The sequence below is a fragment of the Mustela erminea genome, chromosome 6 (genome assembly GCF_009829155.1).
Source record: "Mustela erminea isolate mMusErm1 chromosome 6, mMusErm1.Pri, whole genome shotgun sequence".
Taxonomy (NCBI): domain Eukaryota; kingdom Metazoa; phylum Chordata; class Mammalia; order Carnivora; family Mustelidae; genus Mustela; species Mustela erminea.
In genome coordinates this window covers 20229579-20255767 of record NC_045619.1, presented here as the reverse complement: position 1 = coordinate 20255767, position 26189 = coordinate 20229579, and the positions used below count along the sequence as shown (strand labels likewise).

The 26189-nt window shown below is 38.0% G+C and overlaps 1 protein-coding gene across 7 annotated transcripts in view; it reads left to right on the top strand.

Annotated features, from left to right (window-relative positions):
* The window catches only part of ANO4 (anoctamin 4), a 445901-nt gene that overhangs the window by 179574 nt on the left and 240138 nt on the right, over positions 1-26189 (top strand). For 6 of the 7 annotated variants that reach the window (XM_032346621.1, XM_032346625.1, XM_032346622.1 and 3 more), the window contains one exon: positions 25801-25992. In XM_032346621.1, coding sequence (XP_032202512.1) covers positions 25801-25992 — 192 coding nt within the window. Of the gene's footprint in view, positions 1-14358; positions 14470-25800; positions 25993-26189 lie in introns of all 7 variants that reach the window. The other variant, XM_032346624.1, reaches the window with a different exon arrangement.

The window sequence follows — 26189 nt, the reverse complement described above, 5'->3', positions numbered from 1 at the left end:
CAAATTTGCTGGTGTATAGTTGCTCATAGTATGTTCTTATAATTGTTTGTATTTCTTTGGTATTGTTTGTGATCTCTCCTCTTTCATTCATGATTTTATTAATTTGGGTCCTTTCTCTTTTCTTTTTGATGAATTTGGCCAGAGGCTTATCAATCTTATTAATTCTTTCAAAGAACCAGCTCCTAGTTTCGTTGATTTGTTCTACTGTTCTTTTGGCTTCTATTTCCTTGATTTTTGCTCTGATCTTTATGATTTCTCCTCTCCTGCTGGGTTTAGGCTTTCTTTCCTGTTCTTTCTCCAGCTCCTTTAGGTGTAGGGTTAGGTTGTGTTTTGGAGACCTTGTTTTTTGAGAAAGGCTTGTATCACTATATTATTTCCTCTCATGACTGTCCTTCCTGTTTCCCACAGATTTTGAACAGTTGTGTTTTCATTTTCATTTGTTTCCATGAATTATTTTCAGTTGTTCTTTAATTTCCTGGTTGACCCATTAATTCTTTAGTAGGATGCTCTTTAGCCTCCATGTATTTGAGTACTTTCCAACTTTCCTTGTGTGATTGAGTTCTAGCTTCAGAGCATTGTGGTCTGAAAATATGCAGGGAATGATCCCAATCTTTTGGTACTGGTTGAGTTCTGATTTGTGACCTAGGATATGATCTATTCTGGAGAATGTTCCGTGTGCATTAGAGAAGAATGTGTATTCTGTTGTTTTGGGATGGAATGTTCTGAATGCATCTATGATGTCCATCTGGTCCTGTGTGTCACTTAAAGCCTTTATTTCCTTGTTAATCTTTTGCTTAGATGATATGTCTGTTTCAGTGAGGGGACTGTTAAAGTCCTCTACTATTGCTGTATTATTGTCAATGTGTTTCTTTGATTTTGTTATTAATTGGTTTATATAGTTGGCTGCTTCCATATTAGGGGCATAGATCTTTGTGTTGGACAGACTCTTTGGTATGATATAGTGTCCTTCCTCATCTCTTATTATATAGTCTTTGGCTTAAAATTTAATTGATCTGATATAAGGATTACCACCCCAGCTTTCTTTTGACGTCCATTAGCATGGTCAATTGTTTTCCCTCCCCCCACTTTAAGTCTGGAGGTGTCTTTGGGTCTAAAATGAGTTTCTTGTAGATAGCATATCAATGGGTCTTGTTTTTTTTTATCCTTTCTGATATCCCATGTCTCTTGATTGGGGCATTTAGCCCATTTACATTCAAGGTAACTATTTAAAGATAGGAATTTAGTGCCATTGTATTTCCTGTAAGGTGACTGTTACTGTATGTTGTCTCTGTTCCTTTCTGGTGTGTTACCTTTAGGCTCTCTCTTTGCTTAGAGGACCCCTTTCAATATTTCCTGTAAGCCTGATTTGGTGTTTGCAAATTCCTGTAATTTTTCTTTGTCCTGGAAGCTTTTTCTCTCTCCTATTTTCAATGATAGCCTAGCTGAATATGGTATTCTTGGCTGCATATTTTTCTCATTTACTGCTCTGAATATATCATGCCAGTCCTTTCTGGCCTGGCAGGTCTCTGTGGATAAGTCTGTTGCCACTCTAATATTTCCACCATTGTATGTTACAGATCTCTTGTCCCAAGCTGCTTTCAGGATTTTCTGTTTGTTACTAAGATTTGTAAGTTTTATTATTAGATGATGGGGGTGTGTACCTATTTTTATTGATTTTGAGGGGGTTCTCTGTGCCTCCTGGATTTTGAAGCTTGTTTTCTTTGCCATATTAGGGAAATTCTCTATTATAATTTGCTCCAATATACCTTTTTCCCTCTCTTTCTTTCTTCCTTCTTCTTCTGGGATCCCTATTATTCTAATATTGTTTCATCTTATGGTATCACTTATCTCTTGAATTCTCCCTCGTGGTTCAGTAGTTGTTTGTTTCTCCTTTGCTCAGCTTCTATATTCTCTGTCATTTGGTCTTCTATATCCCTAATATATCACTATATCACTAATATAATCACTTCTATATCACTAATTCTCTCTTCTGCCTCACTTATTCTAGCATTAAGAGCCTCCACTTTTGATTATACCTCATTAATAGCTTTTTAAATTTCAAATTGCTTAGATTTTAGTTATTTGTCCAGAAAGGGATTTTATTTCCCCAGAATGGGATCCTCTAATATCTTCCATGCCTTTTTTGAGCCCAGCTAGCACCTTGATATTCATCATTCTGAACTCTACTTCTGACATATCACCAGTGTTTTTTGTTTTTTTTTTTAAATCACCAGTGTTTTTATTGATTAGGTCCCTAACCATCAGTACTGCCTCCTGTTCTTTTTTTTGTGGTGCATTTTTCTGCCTTGTCATTTTATCCATATAAGAATATGTGAATGAGAGAGTAAAATACTAAAAGGGTGGCAAAAACCCAAGAAAAATATATGTTAACCAAATCAGAAGAGAACCAAAACTGGGGGGAGGATAAAGAGGGAAACAATAAAAATAAAAAAATATATATATATATTAGACTGGTGAATAGAACAGAGCCACCCATCTGATTTTGGGTATATTCTGGTCTCTGAGAAGAAACTGCCTCCCAAAATTTTAAAGAAAGAAAAACTTATATATATACAAAAAATAAGGGTAAACAATATGTAGAGATGGAATATTACTGTCATGATGAAAATTTAAAAAGAGTCTAAAAGAGGATTTGATCATTTGGTTGGAATAGAAAAATAATTAAAAGAAGAATTTGTTCAGGCTGGAGCTCGATTTATGGTATATTTTGATCTATAAGAAGTTATATCTCAAAATGTTAAAGAATATAAAACCTAGATGTATACAGTAATAAGGTTAAATACAATGAAGGGATAAAATATAATAATGAAAATTTAAGAAGATTTTTTTTCAAAAGGTATTGATAAGAGAAATAGCTTAAAAACATTTAAAGAGGAAAGAGGAAAAGTTTAAAAAACAGAATAAGAAAGAAATAAAATAAAAAAAATCAACTTTGAAAGATAAAGGATCATGGGGAAAAAGCCACAAATTCTATGTGTTGCTTTCCCCTACCTCTGGAGTTTCGCAGTTCTCATTGATTAGTAAACTTGGTCTTGATTGGATGTTCTTGCTGATCTTCTGTGGGAGAGGCCTGTTGCAGTGATTCTCAAATGTCTTTGTCCAAGATGGAGTTGCACAGCCCTTGCCAGGGGTCAGGCTACGTAATCTGTGAGATTTTGGTCTTGGTAGCTTTTGTTTACTAAATGCTTTCTGTAAAGCTTTGGAGGACGGGAATGATAATGGTAGCCTCCCAATCTCTTCCCGTAGGATCTGAGAGCTTGGGGCTCTACTCCTCAGTGCTCCCTCAGAGAAAAGCAGTCAGATCCTCCCATCTCCCTGGTCTCTGGTCATGCTCTGTGCTTACCCGGCCTGTGACTGAGTGTTTCTATCTCTGGTGCCTACCTCCATTTGGGGTCTCCAAACGCAGCAGATTCCTGCCACATTCCTATGCTGCTCCAGAAGGAAGAACGAGGGGCTCTTTGAATATGCCAGTTGTGGGGTCCCTGCTTTAAGAGCAGTGACACGACTGTGTCTTGGATCATGGTTTAAGGTAACCCTGAGCTAAGAGCCCCCACCTCAGCTCCATCTTTGTAGCCAGCTTCTCCGTTTGATACCTGGCATTTTTGCCACACTCAGACACCCCCAGTCTTTGTGTGACCCTGTGGGTCCTGAGACCACACTGTCCCCACAAGGGTTCCATCCATGCTTAGCTTCTGTAGTGATGTCCCTCAGTCAAGCAGACTTCTCTAAAAGTTCTGTTTTTCACTCCACTGTTCCTCTGCTTGCTGGGAGCCAGCCCCTCCCCCCACAGTTTAACTTCTCGTCCTTTTGGATTCACTTCTCTGCATGTCCTACTTTCCCAAAAGTGGTTGATTTTCTGTTCCTAGAACTGCTGCTTTTCTTTTCTTTGATCTCCTGCTTTGAGTTTGTCGGTGTTGAGAAGGTTTGATAACTATCTAGCTCAACTCCTGGGACCTGATGTTATTTCAGTCTCCAATTCCATATTGCTTCCTCTCCCCCTGTTTCTTTTTCTTAATGTAGGTGTTTATCACTATAAGCTTCTTTTCTAGAACTGCTTTTGCTGCTTCCTATACATTTAGTATGTTGTGTTTCCATTTTATTTGGCTCATATTTTCTGGTTTCTTTATTGATTTCTTCTTTGACATATTCAGGAATATGTTTTTTAGTCTTTACATACTCGTGACTATTCTTTTTTTCATAATTTGTTTCTAGTTTTATATCATTATTTTCAGAAGTGATGATTGATAGGGTTTCAGTATTCCTAAATTTATTTGGACCTGTTTGTTGCCCAGCTTATGATCTATCCTGGAGAATGTTCCATTGCTCTGGAGAAGAATTTGTATTCTGCTGCTGTTGGATAGAGTGTTCTGTATATATCTATTAAGTCCCTCTGGACTAACATGTTATTTAGGCTAATGTTGCCTTTTGAACAGACTTTCAACACTGTGTAACAAATGACAAAACAGTTTTAAAAGATCCTTTAGAAAAAATATATCTTGCTTTGAGTTATCTCAAATCCTTTTGCTAAATATTTTTGCAATGTAAGGGATAGATTATTTTAAAAGTTTAAGGAAAAAATAAACATTTACAATTTAAGGTATCTCAGATGGGTCTTAAAATATAGAAATTGTCTCCTAGGCAAATTTTCATTAATTATTAACTGTATCAGAAATTAATACTGAAATTAGTCAAGATCAATTTTATAACTCAAATCACATAAATAACCTTCACTGTTCTTTTGGAAATAATCATTGTAAATTTGATTTAAAAGTTATATTTCATAGTGCATGTAACTTAGTGTCATTTTGTTCCTGTTTTTCAAACATTTGTTAAACCAAGTGTCTATAGAAGCACATTATATAGCTAGAAATCTAATTGCACCATTATTAGCATAGAGCTGGAATCAGTAAATAATTAGTGGGCTGTATTCTGAAGTTAGTTTTGATAAATTTTTAGACATTTTTGAATTAACATTTGTTTTACGGTCAGTTAAATTAAATATTGATTAAGGAAATTGAGACAGAGCCATCTGTCTCTTTTCTGTTCCCTCAGTACACTGCCTTGAACATCTGGGACGCCATACTGACTCTGGGAAAGGCTCATTGTCAATGAGGGCGACTTGGGTTTGGCCAGTAGACCAGGGTGTTGGAATTATTAGCAAAAATATTAATCAGATTAAGGAGAGCTGGGAACCTGGATTAGTGTTTTATTGCTATGGTAACAAATTTCCACACACTTGGTGGCTCAAAATGACACAAATTTATTAACTTAAAGTTCTGCAAGGTAGCAGTTTGACATAGCTCTCACTTGCCTAAATTAAATTGTTAGCAGGGCTGTGTTTCTTTTGGAGTCTCTAGGGAAGAATTTGTTTCCCTTACTTTTCCAGTTTCTAGAGCTGCCATATTCTTTGCTTCATGTCCCTTCCATGAGCCAACAACTGAGCATCTCTCTCTGACCCCAGCCACAAAACAGTCTCTGTTTTTAAGGCCGGATGATGGGATTGGGTTTCCTTATTTCACCCAGCATAATCTCCCCATACAAAGTCCTTAATCAAATTTGCAAACTCCTCTTTGCCATGTGTATGGTGCTGCCTGCCATAGGACTTGAATTCAGTGTATTGGATTCACTGTCTTCACTTTCTGTGTTTACTGACCATCTTCTCATTCTTTAGCTTTTTGTGTTTTAACTTCCATTTCTGTCTCAGTGTACTTTGAACTCTTCTCTTCTCCGTTCTCAATTTCCTCAACATTCCTTTAGCAATTTGGTACTTCTCCTACTTCTCCTTAGAGCAACATTGCTGTGTAGGCTAGTCAGGCTGTCTGGGTTCAAATCTTGGCTGTGCCACTTATGTGTGGCCTTTGGTAAGTTACATATTATTTCTGTACCTCAATTTTCTCATCTATAAAATGGAAATAAAGAATTTGTATGTCTCATGTGTGATTGATACAATGATTAAATGAGTTAATGTATTTATTACTCATAGAATGATGCCTGGCACATAGTAAACCCTCTACAAATGCTAACTATTGTTGCTTTTATTTTGTTTACTCCTTTTCTAGAAATTCCATTAAGATTTATCTGAGATCTCATTTCTTTTCTACAAAAATTATAGTATCTCTCAGAGCTTTAGCATTAATCTGTCTCCTTCACTCACCCCCTCAGTGCAGTTGTGGACAAAGAACTGCAGCCAGAAACATTTCCAAACTCTACACCTCTATTTCTGGCAGTGCTGGGTGAACATTTTATTTGGATGTCCAACTCCAAAGTCTGTGGCTTAAAATTAATACCTTGGAAAAAGTTATTTTTCCAGGGGGAGCCAGAAACCTAACATATACAAAGCTTAACCCAACATCTTGCCTATCAAATATCCCATCTGTTTTTATTTCTGCTAACCATCTTCAGATCTAAAGTTAATTTTGATTCTTTCCTCACACCCCTAAACCTCAAAAAGTTTATCAAATTCTACAGAATCTACTTTCAGTCTCTTCTGAATCTGTTTGAATCCTTATTGCCACGGTTCTGATCCAGGCCTCTATGGTTCTTAGCCTGATCTATTTCCGCAGTTGAAGTAGTCAATATCTTCTTAAATCCCTGTTCTGATGATACACCCTCCCAACCTTGCTCACATAGCTTCAGTGATTCCTTGCTGTCCTAAAATGAAGATTATACTCTTAGTGCAGTGTTCAAGGCTCTTGACAAATTATCTAAAAATTTTAAAATTCCATATAAAAGTCAGTTATCTCAGTCTAAACAGCCAGTGTTACTGCTCACATATCTTAAACATGCTTGAAACTGGACACCTCTTCCTCCCATGAATTCACTCTGTTCTTTCATACCCTCAATGCCCTTGTTTCCAAGAATGCTCTTTCCCTCCATCTTTGCTGATTAGAAACATACCCATCAGTCTAGACTTAGTGACACCATGTACTGCCCTCTTCACTTGTTAGCCAAAAGGCTGAGAAGCGATGTACTGCCGTCTTCATGAAGACTTTCCTAATAGCCTTTCCCCCATAATTCTGGGTGGAAAAACTATAGCCCACGGACCAAATCTGACCTCCTGCCTAGTTTTAAAAGTAGAACTTCATTGGAACTGAGTCACACTCCTTTTTTTTATAAATTGTCAATAGCTGCTTTGGAGCTATATGAGCAAAGCTGAGTAATTGCAACAGAGATCATATGGCCTGCAAAGCCAAACTATTTACTATATGGCTCTTTATAGGAAAAGTGTGCTTGGAGTGTATATATTCTGAATCGTACCTCCCTTGTGGCCCTTTCACCTCCCCCTTCTTTTAGAGTTACTTCCACATACTTTTTTTCCTTGCCAGAACACAGATTCTACCTTCATCATCCTTATTTCTGTCATTGGAGGGTGTAGAGCTCAGTCACTGTCAGTAGAAATGTTATTTTGTAAGAAGGAATTCTTTTTAACTAAATTTTTGCTCACTTACTTAAATGACCAAAATCTCACATAAAGCACTGTTCCTTTTAGGGGGTTAGTGCTTATCATTTGATGTTACTGGCAATAAACCATTTTGTTTCACTTTTAGAAGTGTCTTATTGATTGCCAAGATAAGTTAAAGTTGAGTCCAAGGATCTTAAGGAATAATGTTGTTAGGCTATTTAAGTTGCTCACTTGGAGATACCACTTAATAAGTGATTCCACTGAAATTTAGCAATTGCAATGTTTACTGTTTCACAATGTGTGAATTTTACCATATAAAGGAGATACCTAGTTTCTTCATTATTTTTGTTGCCTACTGCGAACTGTATGTACTTGGGATATGGTAACAGTTGACAATACCACTCTATTATGAAAAATGTCAAATTGTTCCATTTGTTTTAGGAAAACCAGAGATGCCTTTTCACTGGTTGCTTAAGGAAAGATAAAATGACCTGATCTTTTTTTAAATCCAAGAAATGTTGCTATCTTTCTCCAGATGACATTGGAATCCCTAGCTCTTTGCTTCTTTAGGACTGGGGTATGCCTCCTCTATCAGACTCTGAGCTCCATGAGTGTAAGGACTTTATCCTTTAATCTTTGAATTCTTGAATCAAGTGCTTAGCAGAGTGAGCTCTTAACAAATGTTTGTTCCATGCATCAATCAATAAACAATTGAAGGTCTCACAAAGAGCTCTTTCCCAAAGTATTAATTTTAAACCATACTCTTGTAATTGCCTACTTCCATCTTGTTTATATCCTTAAATATAACCTACGACAAGTTTCTGGTTAGAAGTTTTATATCTGTGTGTATGATGGCAGGGTGGGGAGGGGGGTACATTTTGTCTAAGGCCACACAACACAAGGAAAACCCTTAAACTTTGATGGAATGACAAGAATTCCATAGCCTTTTTCTCAGTGCTCACCAGTGTGAGAATGTAAAGATTTAGGTTAAGTTAAATATTGCTGGATGAAGTGAAGTGAGAAATCCAGGTCTAGATTAGCATTCAGAATAGTGAAGAAAAAAAATAAAGATGACCAAAATGTCACAAAATAAGAAAATCTTGGGGAATAAGGATGAAGGATAACACACATGAAGTTTTTGAGAACCTTCCAAGGAAGTTCTCAGTGATATTGTTGTTGACTTATGAGGATGTAGTACCTTTACATGTGAAAATTGAAAAGGATGGATTTCCAAGTCTCTAATAACCAAAGTGCAGTAGAAAACAGAATTCTAACAAATGAAGAGACCAATAAAGGTGATACTTTGCATGTTGCATAGGAGGGATTGTGTTAAGGAAATTAAGAGGTACAGAAGCACTCAGGGTCTAGCAACTGTGAAGGCTTAACTATTTTTTTTTATTATGTTATGTTAGTCACCATACAGTACTTCCATTAGTTTTTGATTTAGTGTTCCATGATTCATTGTTTGTGTATAACATCCAGTGCTCCATGCAAGATGTGTCCTCCTTAATAACCATCATCGGGCTAACCCATCCTCCCACACACCTCCCCTCTAAAACCCTGTTTGTTTCTTGGAGTCCATAGTCTCCCATGGTTCATCTCCCCCTTCAATTTCCCCCTCCTTCATTTCTCCCTTCCTTCTTCTAATGCCCTCATATTATTCCTTATGTTTCACATATAAGTGAAACCATATGATAATAGACTTTCTCTGCTTGTCTTATTCCACTTAGCATAATCTCCTTCAGTCTCAACCATGCTGATGCAAAAGTTTGGTATTCATCCTTTCTGATACCTAATAATCCATTGTGTATATTGGCCACATATTCTGTATCCATTTGTCTGTTGAAGGGCACCTTGGCTCTTTCCACAATTTGGCTATTGTGGACGTTGCTGCAATGAACATTAGGGTGCATATGGCCCTTCTTTTCACTACATCTGTATCTTTGGGGTAAATACCCAGTAGTGCAATTGCTGGATCAAGGGTAGCTCTATTTTTAATTTTTTGAGGAACCTCCACATGGTTTTCCAAAGTGACTGCACTAACTTGCATTACCACCAACAGTGTAAGAGGGTTCTCCTTTCTCCACAACTTCTCCAACACTTGTTGTTTCTTGTCAATTTTTGCTATTAACTGGTGTGAGGTGGTGTCTCAATGTGGTTTTGATTTGAATCTCCCTGATGGCTAATGATGATGAACATTTTTTCATTTGTCTGTTAGCCATTTGTATGTCTTCTTTGGAGATATGTCTGTTCATGTCTTCTGCCCATTTTTTGACTTGATTATTTGTTTTTTGGGTGTTGAGTTTGAGAAGTTCTTTATAGATTTTGGATATCAGCCCTTTGTAGTATCATTTGCAAATATCTTTTCCCATTCTGTGGGTGACCTCTTTGTTTTGTTGATTGTTTCCTTTGCTGTGCAGAAGCTTTTGATCTTTTTCAGCATTTCCTTAGCAATTTTGGGTCTTTTCTGGTTCCATACAAATTTTAGGATTGTTTGTTCCAGAACTTTGAAAAATGCCATTGGTATTTTGATTGGGATGGCGTTGAAAGTATAGATTGTTCTGGGCAGCATGAACATTTTAACAATGTTTATTCTTCTTATCCAGGAGCATGGGATGGTTTTCTATCTTTTTGTGTCTTCTTTGATTTTTTTCATGAGTGTTCTGTAGTTCCTATAGGTATTTTACCTCTTTGGTTAGGTTTATTCCTAGGTATCTTATAGTTTTTGGTGCTATTGTAAATGGAGTTGATTCTCTAATTTATCGTTTTATAGTTTCATTATTAGTGTATAAGAAAACAACTGATTTCTAGGCATTGATTTTATATCCAGCCAAGTACTGAATTGCTATATGAGTTCTAATAATTTGGTGTTGGAGACTTTTGGGTTTTCCACATAGAGTATCATGTCATCTGTGAAGAAAGAGAATAGTTGAACAATAGTGGTGAGAGTGGGCATTCTTGTCATGTTCCTGGTTTTAAGGGAAAGGCTCTCAGCTTTACCCCCTTGAGAATGATGTTTGCTGTGCGTTTTTCATAGGTAGATTTTATAAAATCAAGGAATGTTCCCTCTATCCCTATAGTCTGAAGAGTTTTAATCAGGAAAGGATGCTGTATTTTGTCAAATAATTTTTCTGCACCTATTGAGAGGATGGGTTTCTTCTCTCCTCTCTTATTTATTTGTTCTATAACATTGATTTATTTGTGACTGCTGAACCACTCTTGCACACCAGGGATAAATCCCACTTGGTTCTAGTGGATAATCCTTTTAAAGTACTATTGGATCCTACTAGCTAGGATCTTGCTGATAATCTTGGCATCAATATTCATCAGCGATATTGGTCTGAAACTCTCCTTTTTGATGGGGTCTTATCCTGGTTTTGGGATGAAGGTAATGCTGACCTCATAGAATGAGTCTGGAAGTTTTCCTTCTGTTTCTCAGGACAGTAGCTATTATTTCTTCTTTGAATGTTTGGTAGAATTCCCCAGGGAATACATCAGGTCCCGGACTCTAGTTTTTTGGGAGTTTTTTGATCACTGCTTCAATCTTGTTATTGGTTATTGGTCTATTCAGGTTGTCAGTTTCTTTCTGTTTCAGTTTCGGCAGTTTATAGGTTTCCAAGAATGCATCCATTTCTTTCAGGTTACTTAATTTACTGGCACATAGCTGTTGATAATAATTTCTGATAATTGTTTCTGTTTCCTTGGTGTTAGTAATGATATCTCCCCTTTCATTCATAATTTTATTAATTTGGTCCCTTCTCTTTTCTTTTGGATAAGTCTGGCCAGTGGTTTATCAATCTTATTAATTCTTTCAGAGAATAAACTTCTAGTTTCTTTGATGTGTTCTACTGTATTTATGGTTTTAATTCATTGATCTCTGCTCTAATCTTAATTATTTTCCTTCTTTTGCATGGGTTAGGCTTAATTTGTTGTTGATTCTTCAGCTCTTCAAGGTGTAAAGACAGTTTGTGTATTCAGGATTTTTCTGTGTTTTTGTGTGAGGCTTGGATGGCTATGCATTTCCCCCTTAGGACTGCCTTTGCCATATCCCATTTGTTTTGATGTTTTTGTTCTCATTGGTTTCCATGAATTGTTTAAGTTCTTCTTTAATTTCCTGGTTGACCCAAACATTCTTGAGCAGGATGGTCTTTAGCTTACAAGTGTTTGAATTTCTTCCAAACTTTTTCTTGTGACTGAGTTTCTGTTTCACAGCATTGTGGTCTGAGCATATGCAGGGAATAATCTCAGTCTTTTGGTGTCAGTTGAGACCTGATTTGTGATCCAGGATGTGGTCTATTCTGGAGAAGGTTCCATGTGTGCTTGAGAAGAATGAGTGGAATGTTTTGGTTAACAACTGGCTTATGTAGTTGACTGTTCCCATGTTGAGGGCATGGATATTTACAATTGTTAGATCTTCTTGTTGGATAGACTCTTTAAAAATGATATTATGGGGCGCCTGGGTGGCTCAGTGGGTTAAGCCGCTGCCTTCGGCTCAGGTCATGATCTCAGGGTCCTGGGATCGAGTCCCGCATCGGGTTCTCTGCTCCGCGGGGAGCCTGCTTCCTCCTCTCTCTCTCTGCCTGCCTCTCTGCCGACTTGTGATCTCTCTGTGTCAAATGAATAAATAAAATCTTTAAAAAAAAATGATATTATGTCCTTTTGTATTTTAACTACAGTCTTTAGTCTAAAATCTAATTTGTCTGATGTGAGAATTGCTACCCCTGCTTTCTTTTGAGGTCTGTTGGCATGAAAGATGGTTCTCCATCTCTTCATTTTCAATCTGGGTATATCTTTACGTTCAAAATGAGTCCCTTTTAGACAACATATGGATGGATCCTGTCATTTTATCCAATCTGCCACCCTGTGTCATTTTATAGGAGCATATCGGCCATTCATGTTAAGAATGATTTTTGAAAAATATGATTTTATTGTCATCATGTTGCCTGTGAAGTCTTTGTTTCTGTAGTTTGTATCTGTACATTTCTGTTCTATATCACTTCTGGGGTCTTTCTACTTTTAGAGAACCCCCCTTAATATTTCTTGCAGGTCCAGCTTAGTGGTCACATATTCTTTCAGTTTCTGCTGGTCCTGGAAGCTTTTTTATCTCTCCATCCATTCTGAATGACAGCCTTGCCAGCTAAAGAATTCTTGGCTGCATGTTCTTCTCATTTAGTACCCTGAATATGTCTTGCCAGGTCTCTGTGGACAGGTCTGACGTTATTCTAATATTCCTCCCTCTGTATGTAAGGAATCTCTTCCTCCTAACTGCCCTTAATATGGTTTCCTATGGTTCTAAGATTTGTGAGTTTTACTATTATATGCTGGGGCATTTGTCTGTTCTCCTTGATCTTGGGAGGGGTCCTCTCTGCCTCTAGGACATGAATGCTTCTTTCATTCATTCATTCTTGTCTTTGAATTGTTCAAATATATCTTCTAATCCTTTCTCTCTCTCTACCATCTCAGGAATCCAAATAATTCTGACATTGGAACGTTTCATGGCATGATTTATTTCTCTAATTCTTTTTTTATGGATTTTATGCTGTTTGTTCCAGGCCTCCTCCTGTTCCTTCTTTTCTATAAGTTTGTCTTCTAGATCACTAATTAGTTCTTCTGCCTTGTTTACCCTAGCTGTTAAGAGTTTCTAGATTAGATTGGATCTCATTGATAGCATTTTTAAGTTCTGCCAGATCAGCTCTCACTTCTGCCCTTAGAGAATCCATGTTGTCATTAATGGTTTCCTCCATTCTAGCTATTGTCTTCATAACTGTTACCCTGAAGTCCATTTCTGGCATCTTGCTTATATCCATATACATTTGTTCTGTGGTAGAGGTCAGAGTCTGTGAATCTTTCCTATGTTGGAGGTACCTTTTCTTAGTCATTCTGTTGAGAGGTGGTTGAGGGAATGTATAGAGTCCAAATTATTGACCACAACCCAAGCAAGATGCACCTGTTTGTTGGCCTCTTGTTCTTCCAGCCTACCTTCTGGGGGAGGGCCCTGCCACACTATTACTTAGGCAAACCTGTTTGGGCAGAGTTGCCCTGCCCACTGTGGGAGTGGGGTGGGGAATGGGCTCAGTAAAAACCAGTTTGGGGGACTTTTGTTCCCTGAGGTCTTTTCCTGGTGGCTTTCTGCGTCTCTTCTGAGAGTCAGAGTAGGAGTGACTATATCTAAACATGTCTCAGAGCAGAGAGATTGCAGTCTGTTCTCCAGTGAGCTCTCCAGGCCACACTCTCCATTTCCATCTGTGCTGCTAAAAACTGCAGTGTCCTGGGTTGTGCACCCCACAGCAGCATTCCCAGCCCTCGCTTCCAGGTCTGGGCATGTCTCTGGCCTTTGTGCTTCTAAAACTGCCAGCTAACCCCTGTTCACATGTGCACTCTGACAGCTCCAGGTTTCAGTCTGGGAGGCTGCCTTAAAGTCCTTTTCCCGCGGTTACTGGTCTGCGAGTCTGTGCCGGGTCCCCAGTGCTGGAGGCTTTTGGGCTCTGGTGGTGCAGGATCCCAGATTCCACCTCCCCCTTCCGTTTATCTTCTGATACCTGCCCGCAGAATCATAGCTCCCCACTTTATATCTTGAGACCAACCATGAGGTATCCCATTTGTAGAGATCCAGGTGTATCTTTTTACATCACAGGCTGATTTTGTGGGTGTTCAGAATGGTCTGGTAGATATCCAGCTCAATTCAGGGGACCTGTTGAAATAGGGTGCCTTACTCCTCCACCTCTTCGCCTCAGAGGGGCTTAACTATTTGTAAAGAAGCAAGGGTAATATTAGAGCCCAGCAGAAAGAGAGCCATGTAAAAGGGGCCATCCAATAGGAGTAGATCTTGTAGAGGATCCTCAGAAGTGTTGAAGTAGGGAGGGAGCAGGGAATAAGTAACTCAGGCAAAGCAATGCAAGCACATTTCATTTCTCTGCTTTCATTATGTCCCGTAGCATCTCATTAACTGAAGCAAGTCATGATGACCAAGTCCAAAATCAACAGAGCAGGAAACATACTTTCTCTCCCTACTGGGAAGGACTGATGGATCACATGATAGAGAGGAGGTATGAACTGAGGACAATCATTCACTGTGTCACCGTGGTTTCCTGAAATGAAGTGCTTCTGGTAGAATTCTGTAGTGTGGGGTGGGGGGGGAGAAACTCTAAATCAGACCCAGGCACAGGAAAGAAAGTAATTACAAAAATGGTTATCTAGAATCTTTAGGTGGGTTTAAGGGAGAGAAACCTGGTAATTTATCTCCAGCACTTTATTTGATTTAGTAATGCTGGCTATACATTCTTATAGTCTCCTATCCTTTCTGGTTCTGTAATTCTTTATGTAGACATTGAGCTAAAAGTTAAATCTGGGTAATATTATATCTAATCCTTAGCATTTTTGTCTTTTACCAAAGTGCTTGAATGCCAAGTTCATGTGGCTTTAGATAGAAAACTGTCAAAAAATTCCAAATAACAGTGTCTTGGCAGTTTTGATATGTTTTGATGTGTTGGTGCTGCTAGATTTTTGCAACATGTTGATGCCAATCTGTCAAATAGCCTGCTACAAGGCAGGGAGACCAAACAGGTGACATGACACACACAAGAACCTGGTATGATGGAGGAAGGTTGGGTTGTAGCAAATCCTATCATCAGGTCTACTAAGACTAAATAGTCCTCCATCTTCAGGCCCCCAGAGAGGTCTTACATGAGTTACATCTCAGCATCTGTGATTGCTCCCTAGAATGTACCCACATTCAGTTGCCCACCATTTCTGATACTCAAAGCTCCTCAGAATGTTTGCTATGGGTCCACCTGAGCTCATCTGACTGAGGTTGCACAAATTCTGTCCCTGTGATGGGATTTGACCTAAGCTAAGAATAATTGGGGTACATCCTTGGCTATGTGCAATCTATGTGTTTGAATTTTCTTCCTCCCTAGGGTATGGGAGGGTATCAGCCTATTTTATAAATATTTTGTAAAATGTACTTTGAACCCAAAAAAGAGGATATTAGAAAAGCTCCAGAAGTTTGGGAAAGCAGTTCTAAGCCTGAGAAGCAGCCAGGAGAATTTTCATCTCTGTTCTCATAACTGTTTTGGTAAGAGGAAGTGTTGGATTCGTTCTCTACTTTGTAGTTAAATCTGAGAAAAAAAGAGAAAACTAGAAATAAATATCCCCTTGCACAAATTACTTTTTTTCTTAATCAGGAATAGGTGAGTTTTGTGTTTTGCTCATGGTAGTGACATTCAAAACATAGGTTTTCAGTGGTTTGAAAAGTAATTTATCTAAGAAATGACAAGGAGAGTGATGCAACACAGAGATGCTCTGGCTGCAAGTTGTAAAACATCGACAGAATTGCAGATGTTCCCATGGCACTGAGCTCTTCTGAATCACAGGAGTGACATTTAGATGAAAGCGAATCGTTTTTACATGGGTGTACTTCTACTGCGCAATGCAGCCAGAGCTAGTGAACCTTGGAAGTGAGCCAGAAAGAAGGAGCACCAAAGAATTTTATTTTATTGAGAAAAATATTCAATTTTAGATAAGATTTTAAGGAACTGTGAGGTACTTAAAAGAAATATGAGCTTGTTTTCTCTTATCAAAATATTAAACATTTATTGTATTTCTGTGGAGTCATCGAATTTCTCAGGGGAAGGCAGCCCAAGTAAGAAATATGGGCTTGAAATTTGGGAGACAGAACAAGAGTGACTTTGGGAGAGGACCACATGAAGACAAGAGCTGGAGACATGGAATCTTGAAGATTGCTTGGCTAGGGGATAGAGAAAAAGAGAAGATCAAAGTTAAAACCTTGGGAAACAACCCACTGTGGTAGACTGATAATAGTCTCCAAATATACATCCATGTTCTAATATGCAGAGCTTGTGGAAGTGACCTTATTGGGAAAGAGTTTATAGATGCGATTAAGGACCTTAAGATAAAGAGATTATCCTGTCTTACAGGTGGCCTCTAATGCCATCATGCATGTCCTTATAAGAGAAAGGCAGAGGGAGATAGGAGGTGATGAGACCATGAAGACAGGTATTGGAGTGATGTGGTCACAAGGCAAGAAATACCAAGGAATGCCAGAACCCATGAGAGGCTGAGAGAAGCAAGGAGAAAAGGTTACCTCCAGAGCTTCTGGAGGGATCACAGTCCTTCTTGACTTCAGATTTCTAGCCTCCAGAACAAAGGAATAAAATATTTTTGTTGTTTCGAGCCACCAAAGCTGTGGTAATAAGTTATGGTAGCCCAAGGAAATTAACACCCCCACCTTTGGGAACAAGTTAGAGAATTTCCAGTTAGGAGAGGGAGTGGTAACAAGCATGAGTGTCATGGAAACCAATGGAAAAATTTAAAAACAGATGAGCAGAAGCAATGGTGTTAAATTGTAGGGCCTAAGGAGTGAGAGAGGAAAGTGCAGAGAAGTCACTGATATGATAGAGGCAATGATGACCTTTGCCTTGCACTGAACACTTGCTGTGTGCTGGGCATTGCCCTAAGCACTCTGTAGGTATTAACTCATTTTCATGACTCTGTGAGGTAGAAACTGTTATTGTCCCCATATCACAGGTGATTAAACTGAGGCACAAAAGACTAAATAACTTGTAGTAAGGAAAATAGGTAGAATATGGTATGACCCAGAATCGAACCCAGAAATCCTGATTCCAGCACTCACATTTTAACACCCACTATATTTGCCCTCTTCATCCCTAAAGGATGTGTTTCTCAAGGCTCTGCCTGCATATCTTTTATCAAGTAAGGTAGATGATAGGTCTCAAGAAAAAAAGATACTTTTTTTGAAAGGTATTTTGAGGTAGAAAGGTGGTAAGATTAGAAACTTGACATTGCCTTGGCTCCATCTTCTCAACTGCATTGGGGAGGAAGCTGTCTGCTAAAGCTGAGGAAAGGAACCAGGTTTCAGGCCTTAAGGTGTCTGGGAAAGATGATGAATATATAATGATATAGGAAACATGAAATTAAAAATTTGTTGCACAGGTCAACATACTCAGTGTCATTTCCTTGGCTGGTTCTTAACTCTGCTCTGCCTATTCCCGAGGAGTCTTTGCACCATGTAGAATGCAACATGCAGAAGGAGATGGAACTGAAGGCAAATTGTCATCCCATATCTTTGTATGGAGTGTACTTTTTTCAGAGCTGAGGAAGGACTCTGAGAAGTACACAATAAGATCCTTGCTCTTAGAGACTCTTGAGCTAGTTGGAGAAATAGGATAGCCATGTGCTGACAGGTGAATGAGAAGTATAAGAGTACTGGCTCTTACTAAGGTATTTGGTAGATGGTCAAAAACCAGGAAGACATTTCAAAATGGATAGAAAAGAGAGAGAAGAGATGGTTTCATAAGAGTTTGTGTCCAAGTCATGTCAGCATAACATACCTTCTAACGCTGCCCTGTTAAATTATTTAGAACCACTATAGACTTAAAACAGCCTATTTAGGGGCATCTGAGTGGCTCAATAAATTAAGCATCCAATTCTCGATTCTGGCTCAGGTCATGATCTCAGGGTTGTGAGATCAGACCCCATGCCATGCTCTACATTAGGTGTGGAGCCATTGTAAGACTGTTCCTCTCCCTTCTTTCAGCTTCTCCCCCTCCCTCTCTAAAAAACAAAAACAGAAACCCACACACAAAAAGCCTATATATTTGTATATAATTAATTAAATTCATCAGATTTCATGCTACAGTGGAAAAAATGAGGGTTAAAATTTCAGTTACTCACTTGTGTGACATTGGACAAGTAACTTTGCCTCTTGAACCTCAAGTTTGCTATCTGTAAAGGGTGGATATGACTTCTCTGTCTTGTAGGGTAGGGGTGAGGCATTAATGGTGTAATGATCAATATTTAACACAGTGCCTGACATTTAATAGATGACTAGCATTAACATTTTTTCCCAAAGTAATTAAGAATTAAATGGACCATGTAATTTATTGACTGATAATTCATTTCTGAAGATATAACTGCTGAGTCTTCAGTAAATGTTAACTTTTCATATCTGTAGTATATTTGATGTCTTATGTGCTATTTGTTTACATATCTCTCTCCCCCATGGACTTAGCCATTGTATGAAGAGACCTCTGGTGGACCAGGTCCTTTATCTATACCTCTGAGAAATCTTAATTTTTGGAGGACCATATGAATTTGCTGAGCCAGTAAGGATTCCTCATGAATTTCCTTATAGCATACCATCTTCCCCATATTCATCCTCTCATGGCAATACTCATGAATTTTTTTGACATTTTCCCCATGATCTACATTTTATATATTTTAATATGGAATTCAACATTCCAAGTACCTATGCCATTTATTTCCACAGTGTTATTTTTATTATCATTTATTTTATATTTATTTATTTATTATCATTTACATTTTATACTTCCTTGAAAGGAGTTTTATAAGAGCTAGAAGTGCCACACTGACTCATAGTTCTGGTTCCTTTACCCCAATAATCCTCTACAAAAGGGGCAAGGAGAAATGTTTTTTTCAAGAGTGGTCTGTTTCGTGGTAGCAGACTCAGACTGCATGTACTGTCTGATGTTGACTTAAAGCATCTCCTAGCCCTTTCATTTGTCACCTGAAAATTGTCTACATTCTTCTGGAGTCTTGTGGGTCTAGAGATAATTCATTTTGCATCTCTCTGGAAGTATGGAACATATAGCCATGGTAGGGAGCATGACAGAGTGGAAGAAAACCAGCTTGATGCTGTTATGTTAGTTCTGCTCACAAACACCTAGGAGTAAAAGACTCACAATTGGCCAGGCATCTGAGTGTCAGAGTGGGACAGGCATTGTGAGGGAAAGGCTGCCTGTGGTCTCCCAAGGGGTTACCCTGCATGGCTGGCCTTACCTGGGTGAATTTCCCAAGAACAAGTCTCGGGCTCATAGCATTATGGACTTAGAAACCAGATCCGTGGGCAGATTCATTCTAAGCCATTATGAGGAGATATAAGTGTAGAAAGAAATTCAGGGTGCCAGTTTGTTAGGCCACACTGAGAACCTTGGTCTCTGGGTCCGTGGGAACATTAGTATGATTACTTTTTCCCTGCAATAGAAACCAAATCCTAATCTGAAGATTGTCAGGTGAGTGCTGTTAGAGCAAGGGCAGTTAAGTGGATAAAGGAAAGTAAAATTGTGTCTCAGGACTGTCTGGCTCTTGGTATACTTGAACTTTTAGGCTGTTGTCTGGATGGGCACTACTCATGTTTGTTTATTATGAGCTTTATTGTTTTTGTTTTTGTTTTGCTTGGCTGACGAAACCTTATTCTGATTTGAATCATCATTTCTTTTCTTTTTTTTTTTTTTTTTATTTCCAGCATAACAGTATTCATTATTTTTGCACCACACCCCGTGCTCCATGCAATCCGTGCCCTCTATAATACCCACCACCTGGTACCCCAACCTCCCACCCCCCGTCCCTTCAAAACCCTCAGATTGTTTTTCAGAGTCCATAGTCTCTCATGGTTCACCTCCCCTTCCAATTTCCCCCAACTCCCTTCTCCACTCATCATTTCTTAATATTTATTAGAATTTACTATTTGGCCCAGTTCACATCGTTTTGCTTTTATTTCCCTCATTTCTGTGTTTTTTTTTTTTTTAAGATTTTATTTATTTATTTGTCAGAGACAGAGAGCTCAAGTAAGGGAACAGCAGGCATAGGGAGAGGCAGGCTCCCCACTGAGCAAGGAACCTGATGTGGGACTCAATCTCAGGACCCTGGATCATGACCTGAGCCAAAGGCAGACACTTAACCAACTGAGCCACACAGGGTCCCATTTCTGGGTTTTTAATAGACTTCTTACTGTGGCCTTCCAGTACTGATAAGTAGACTGATTGTTTTTCTTTGGCAGGCTCAGTTTTCTCATCAATATATAAGTCACCAGATTAGTTAACCACTAAGGTAACTTCCAACTCTAAATTTCTACCTTCAAATTGTAAGATAATTCCTCTTCTTAATAAAAAAAAATTCTGCAGTTGGGTGAAGCACAACTTTTCTCCCTCAGATAACCTAATTCCTGACCATGTTCCACTCCCCTGGCTTGTTGGCATTAAATATGGCTAACACATTTCTGTGGCTTTTTTTAAAGATCTGGATTCAGTTTTCCGTGAGTCTGAATTCTACTCTGTCCTCGCAGTGCTCCTTTAGACAAAATTTATCCTTCATATTTCAGTGAGGCCTCTAAAATTATTTTCCAATTCTTTTTTTCATCAGTAATTTATTAGTTGGAAATATGTAGTGAAAATTTTATCAACTATTTGGTTACCTTCAAATATGGTTAGTAAAGGAAAAGCAGGGATAAATATTTGCTTCTTTCCCTATATCAATTTTCTGAGTAATGAATTGGTGTTTTAGCAACATTTAATGATGATCAATGAGTGTTCTTTTTTAAAAATCTTTGAGTATTAATAATTTATTATTTTAAAATATCTTCAATATGTTATATGGTTCATATGTATCAGTAGGTGTAGTCCATGTTGATATAAACAACACAAGTCAATACAGTCAATATTGTTTTTTATGAGATTGACATAATGTCTAGAGTTTGCTTTAAACTACTTTAGCACCTAAAAAGCATATCAACAACAGAGGGAGTGGAGTATGTTGAAACAAAATTAGAAAAATCTTTTTTTCTCTCCATCTTTACGGAAAAATCTGGATATTTGTTGAAGTTAAGTGATGGGTACATGGAATTTATTATACTAATCTTTTTGCCTTTGGTATGTTTGAAATTTTCCTGGATAAAATAGCTCTAAAAAGGTACATAATTCGAATATTATCAGAGGTACAAATCTGAGTTCAATCTTCAACTCTGGTCTATACATGAGTCCCATGGAAAAGTTGCTTATTTTTTTTTTTTAATTAAAAGTTGCAAAAAAAATAAAATAGAAGTTGCTAGGGGAATCCTAGGGAAGATGGCTAAGGAGCCTAAGTTCACTTCTTCTCACAGATACAACTAGATACTACTCACTTCAGAACAAACAACCCAGAAAAGGAACCAAAGACTGGCCAAACTCCACAACTAAATGTAGAGAAGAGGCCACATAGAGAGAGTAGGAGAGGAAAGGACTTGGTAGGAATATAAACCCCATGAATTTAATTTCTTGAGGGAGGTTAGCCACAGGTACAGAGAAGAGTGAGAAACAGCTTAGCACACTGGGGAGCCTATAAGAGGAAGAGGAGTCCCCACAGCATTTGGCTCTGAGAATCAGGGACTGAATTTCATGAGTACTTACAATCAGCAGGACTTAATGTTTGGAACTTTAAAAATCAGCTGGCTGAAGCTCTCAGGGTCCCAGGGGCAAAAGGAAGCTGAGCCCCTATCCTTAAAGACAGCAGAGCAAACAGCCTCTGAAAATGCCACTTGGAAGAAGCAGTTAGAAAGACACCTGGAACTTAAAGGAAGGAAAGTTAGTTACTAATCTCAAAGTTCGCTGAGAGATTTTCCGGAAACAAAGGAGCTGGCAGGTGTCATTTTCCTCCTCTACCCCTCATCATAAACACACAGCCACCTGTGGGAACCAGCTGGACACCAGCACACCCTACCTAACTTGCTTATACTGCTTCCTGCCCCTCCATCAAGTCCTCCTTCAGTCCTGGTGCTGTAGATACCTTTCCTGAGAAGAACCATAGAGACCTCACCAACACTGTATCTCCCATCCACCTGTGGAAGATGTGGGCACCTTGTTAAGAATACATCTCTCACCTGTTGGTGGTTTGTGGGGTGACCAGTCTAACCCAGGTCTCTGCTAAGGCTGTGTATTCCCTGTGGAGGAGAACCAGCACTACCTAGTTAAAAATGCACAGCTGGCCCACTACTTTCAAGAGCAAGAGATGTAGCTGACTTCCCAAACACAAGAAACAGACACAGAGAACCAGACAAAAATGAGGAGACAGACAGAGGAATATATCACAAATGAAAGAACAGGACAAAATCAGAGCAAGAGACTTAACAGAAATGGATATAAGTAACATGCCTGAGAGAGAATTTAAAATAATGATCATAAAGATACTCACTGGACTTGAGAAGAGTGGAGGACATCAGTGAGGCCCTTAACAAAGAGGGAGAAAACATAAAAGAACCAATCAGAAATGTAGAACACAATAAGTGAAATTAAAAATAAATTAGATGGAAAAAATAGGCTGGAGGAAACAGGGGAATGAAATCAATGAACTAGAAGACAGAGTAATGGAAAGTAATAAAGCTGAAAAACTGAGAGAAAAATTATGCAAAATGAGAATAGACTTAGGGAATTAAGCATAGTTCCATCAAGCATAATACTGAATTATAGGGATCCCAGGAGAAGAGAGAGAAAAGTGGGCAGAAAATTTATTTGAATAAATAATTGCTAAAAACTTCCCCGATCTGGGAAAGGAAACATATCCATATCCAGGAGGCACACAGATCCACCAATAAAATCAACCAAAGGTGGTCCACACCAAGATACATAGTAATCAAAATGGTAAAAAGCAATGATAAAAATTTTTAAGAGCAACAAGGTAAAAGAAATCAGACACATACAAGGGCATCCCCATAAGGCTATCTGTGGATTTTTCAGCAGAGACTTTCCAAACCAGAAGTAGGTGGCACAATATATTCAAAGTACTGAGAGAGAAAAATTTATAACCAAGAATACTCTATGCAGCAAGGCTATCAATCAGAATAGAAGGAGAAAGAGAGTTTCACAGGCAAAAGCTAAAGGTGTTCATGACCACTAAAGTAGCCCTATAAGAAATAATATAGAGAGGGTACCTGGGTGGTTAGGTTGTTTAAGTGTCTGCCTTCAGCTCAGGTCACGATCCTGGAGTTCTGGGATGGAGACCCACATTTGGCTCCCTGCTCAGTAGGGAGCCTGTTTCTCCTTCTCCCTCTGCCCGCTGCTCCCCCTACTTATGCTCTCTTTTTGTCTCTCAAAATAAAATCTTAAAAAATAATAATAATAAAAGGAACTCTTTGAGTGGAAAGGAAAGACTATAAATCAGAGTATGAAAAGTAAGAAACACAAAAGCAGTAAAAATAAGTATTTCTGTAAAAAAAAGTCAAGGAATCTATAAAATAAAAGGATGTAAAACATAACATCATGTAAATAAAACATGGAGAGGAATAAAGAATGGGTTTGAACTTAAGTGACCATCTACTTAATATGGACTGCCATATGCAGAAGGTGTTATCTACAAATCTAATGGTAACCACAAATAAAAGCCGCATAATAGAGATGTAAAGAATAAAGAGAAAGGAATTCAAGCATATCACTAAAGAAAAGTAGCAAGCCATGAAAGAAAGAGAAGGATCTGAGAAAAACTACCAAAAAAAGTAACAAAATGGCAATGAACACATATCTGTCAAAAATTACCTTGAATGTGGGTGGGGTTGTGGACATTGGGGAGAGTATGTGCTATGATGAGCGCTGTGAAGTGTGTAAACCTGGCAAATCACAGACCTGTACCCTTGGGGATAAAAATATATTATATGTTTATAAAAAATAAAAAAATAAAAAATAAATTTAAAAAATTACCTTGAATGTAAATGGACTAAATGCTCTAATCAAAAGTCATAGGGTGACAGTAGATTACAAAAAACAAGACCCATCTACATGCTTCCTACAAAAGACTCATTTCAGACCTAAAAATACTTGCAGATTTAAATTGAGGGATGGAGGGGCACCAGGGTGGCTCCGTGGGTTAAGCCTCTGCCTTCAGCTCAGGTCATGATCTCAGGGTCCTGGGATCCAGCCCGGCATTGGGCTCTCTGCTCAGCATGGAGCCTGCTTCCCGCTCTGTCTCTACCTGCTGCTCTGCCTACTTGTGGTCTCTTTCTCTCTGTCAAATAAATAAATAAAATAAAATCTTTAAATTGAGGGGATGGAGAAACGTTTATCATGTAGATGGGTGTCAGAAGAAAGCTGGAATAGCAATACTTAAATCAAACAAAATAGACTTTAAAATGAAGACTTTAAAATGAAGACTTTAAAATAAAAACTTAAAAGAAGGGCATTATATAAATAAAAACAAACATAAACTATTGGGACTACATCAAAATAAAATATTTCCTCACAGCAAAGGAAACAATCAATAAAACTAAAAGGTAGCCTACTGAATGGGAGAAGATATTTTAAAATGATATATCTGATAAGGGGCTACTATCTAAAATATACTTAAAAACTTAACACCTAAAAATCTACAAATAATTCAATTAAAAATGGGCAGGAGGCATGAATAGGCATTTCTCCAAAGAAATAGGCACAAGAAAAGATGCTCAACGTCACTCATCACCAAGGAAATGCAAATCAAAACTATAATGAAATATTACCATACACTTGTCAGAATGGCTTAAATCAATACAAAAACAAGTTTTGGTGGGGATGTAGAGAAAGGGGAACCCTTTTGCACTGTTAGTAGGAGTGCAAACTGATGTAGCCACTGTGGAAAACAGTATGAGGGTTTCTCAAAAAGTTAAAAGAGAACCATCCTATGATCCAGTAATCACACTTCTGGGTATTTACCCCCCAAACAAAAAAACACTAATTCAAAGGGATTCATGCATCCCTATGTTTATTGCATCATTATTTACAATAGCCAAGTTATGGAAGAAGCCCAAGTGTCCATCAGTTGATGAATGGATAAAGAAAATGTGATATATACATATATAATTCAGCCATAAAAATATGAAAAATATGAATTCTTTCCAGCTGTAGCAACATGGATGGAGATAGAGAGTATATTACAAAATGAAATAAGTCCGAGGAAGTAAAATATAATGTGATTTCACTCATAGGAAATTTAAGAAACAAAACAAATGAGCAAAAGTAAAAGAGAGACAAACCGAGAAATAGACTCTTAACTACAGAGAACAAACTGATGGTTAACAGAGGGGAGGTGCATGGGGGATGTGTGAAATTGGGGATTAAGGAGAGCATTTGTTGTATTGAGCACTGGGTAATGCATGGAATTGTTGAATCACTATATTGTACACCTGAAACTAATATAACACTGTACATTAACTCTACTGGAATTAAAATATTTTTAAGAAAGGGGAAAAAATGCTTGATTTTTATCGAAACTCCAGATACCCCAGTAGAAATTGCTAATCTAAATAAGTGCATATTTTCCCAGGATTTTGGTAAGAATTTTAATATTTGACTTCATTGGATCTCCATTCATGAAACTCTTGTCATGATAACTGAGGATGTCCACTCTTGAATGAAATAATGTTCAGTGAATAATCCAATGTGAAAGTCAATCAGTGTCAGAATTCCAGTGTCATTAACATCCCTTAAGAATTTGAACCATTGTAACTTAAACTGTCTGTATTTTAAGTCAGAAAGTAATTTGGTATTTTAACCATTCAGAACTGACTTTTTAGATAATAATGGTGCTATTTCTCATTCCAGGTTTAAGTTTATCTATTCATGGGGCTGAAAAGCATTTGCAAATCCATCAACGGCGAAGTGTGGCAAGACGCCCAGGGTCACGTCGCCTGCCTGTGGTCAGGCATTCCTCACTTCCACCAGGCAGGAGGTCAATAAATATGGAGGCAAGCTCTTCTGGAATCACTAATGGGAAAACCAAAGTCTTCCACCCAGGTAATGCGTGGGAAATATTCAACAGAGACCCATTTTAGTAGCAACGTAGTACTGTCAACATTATATTTTTATTACAGTTAAGCTTACTTTTTATTTTTTATGTTTATTTTTTTAAAGTTGTCTTTTAGAGTCTTGTTTTTTTCCTTCCTCTTTTCCCTTTGGTCAGTGGTAAACATCTCCAAGACCAATAAGAGAAA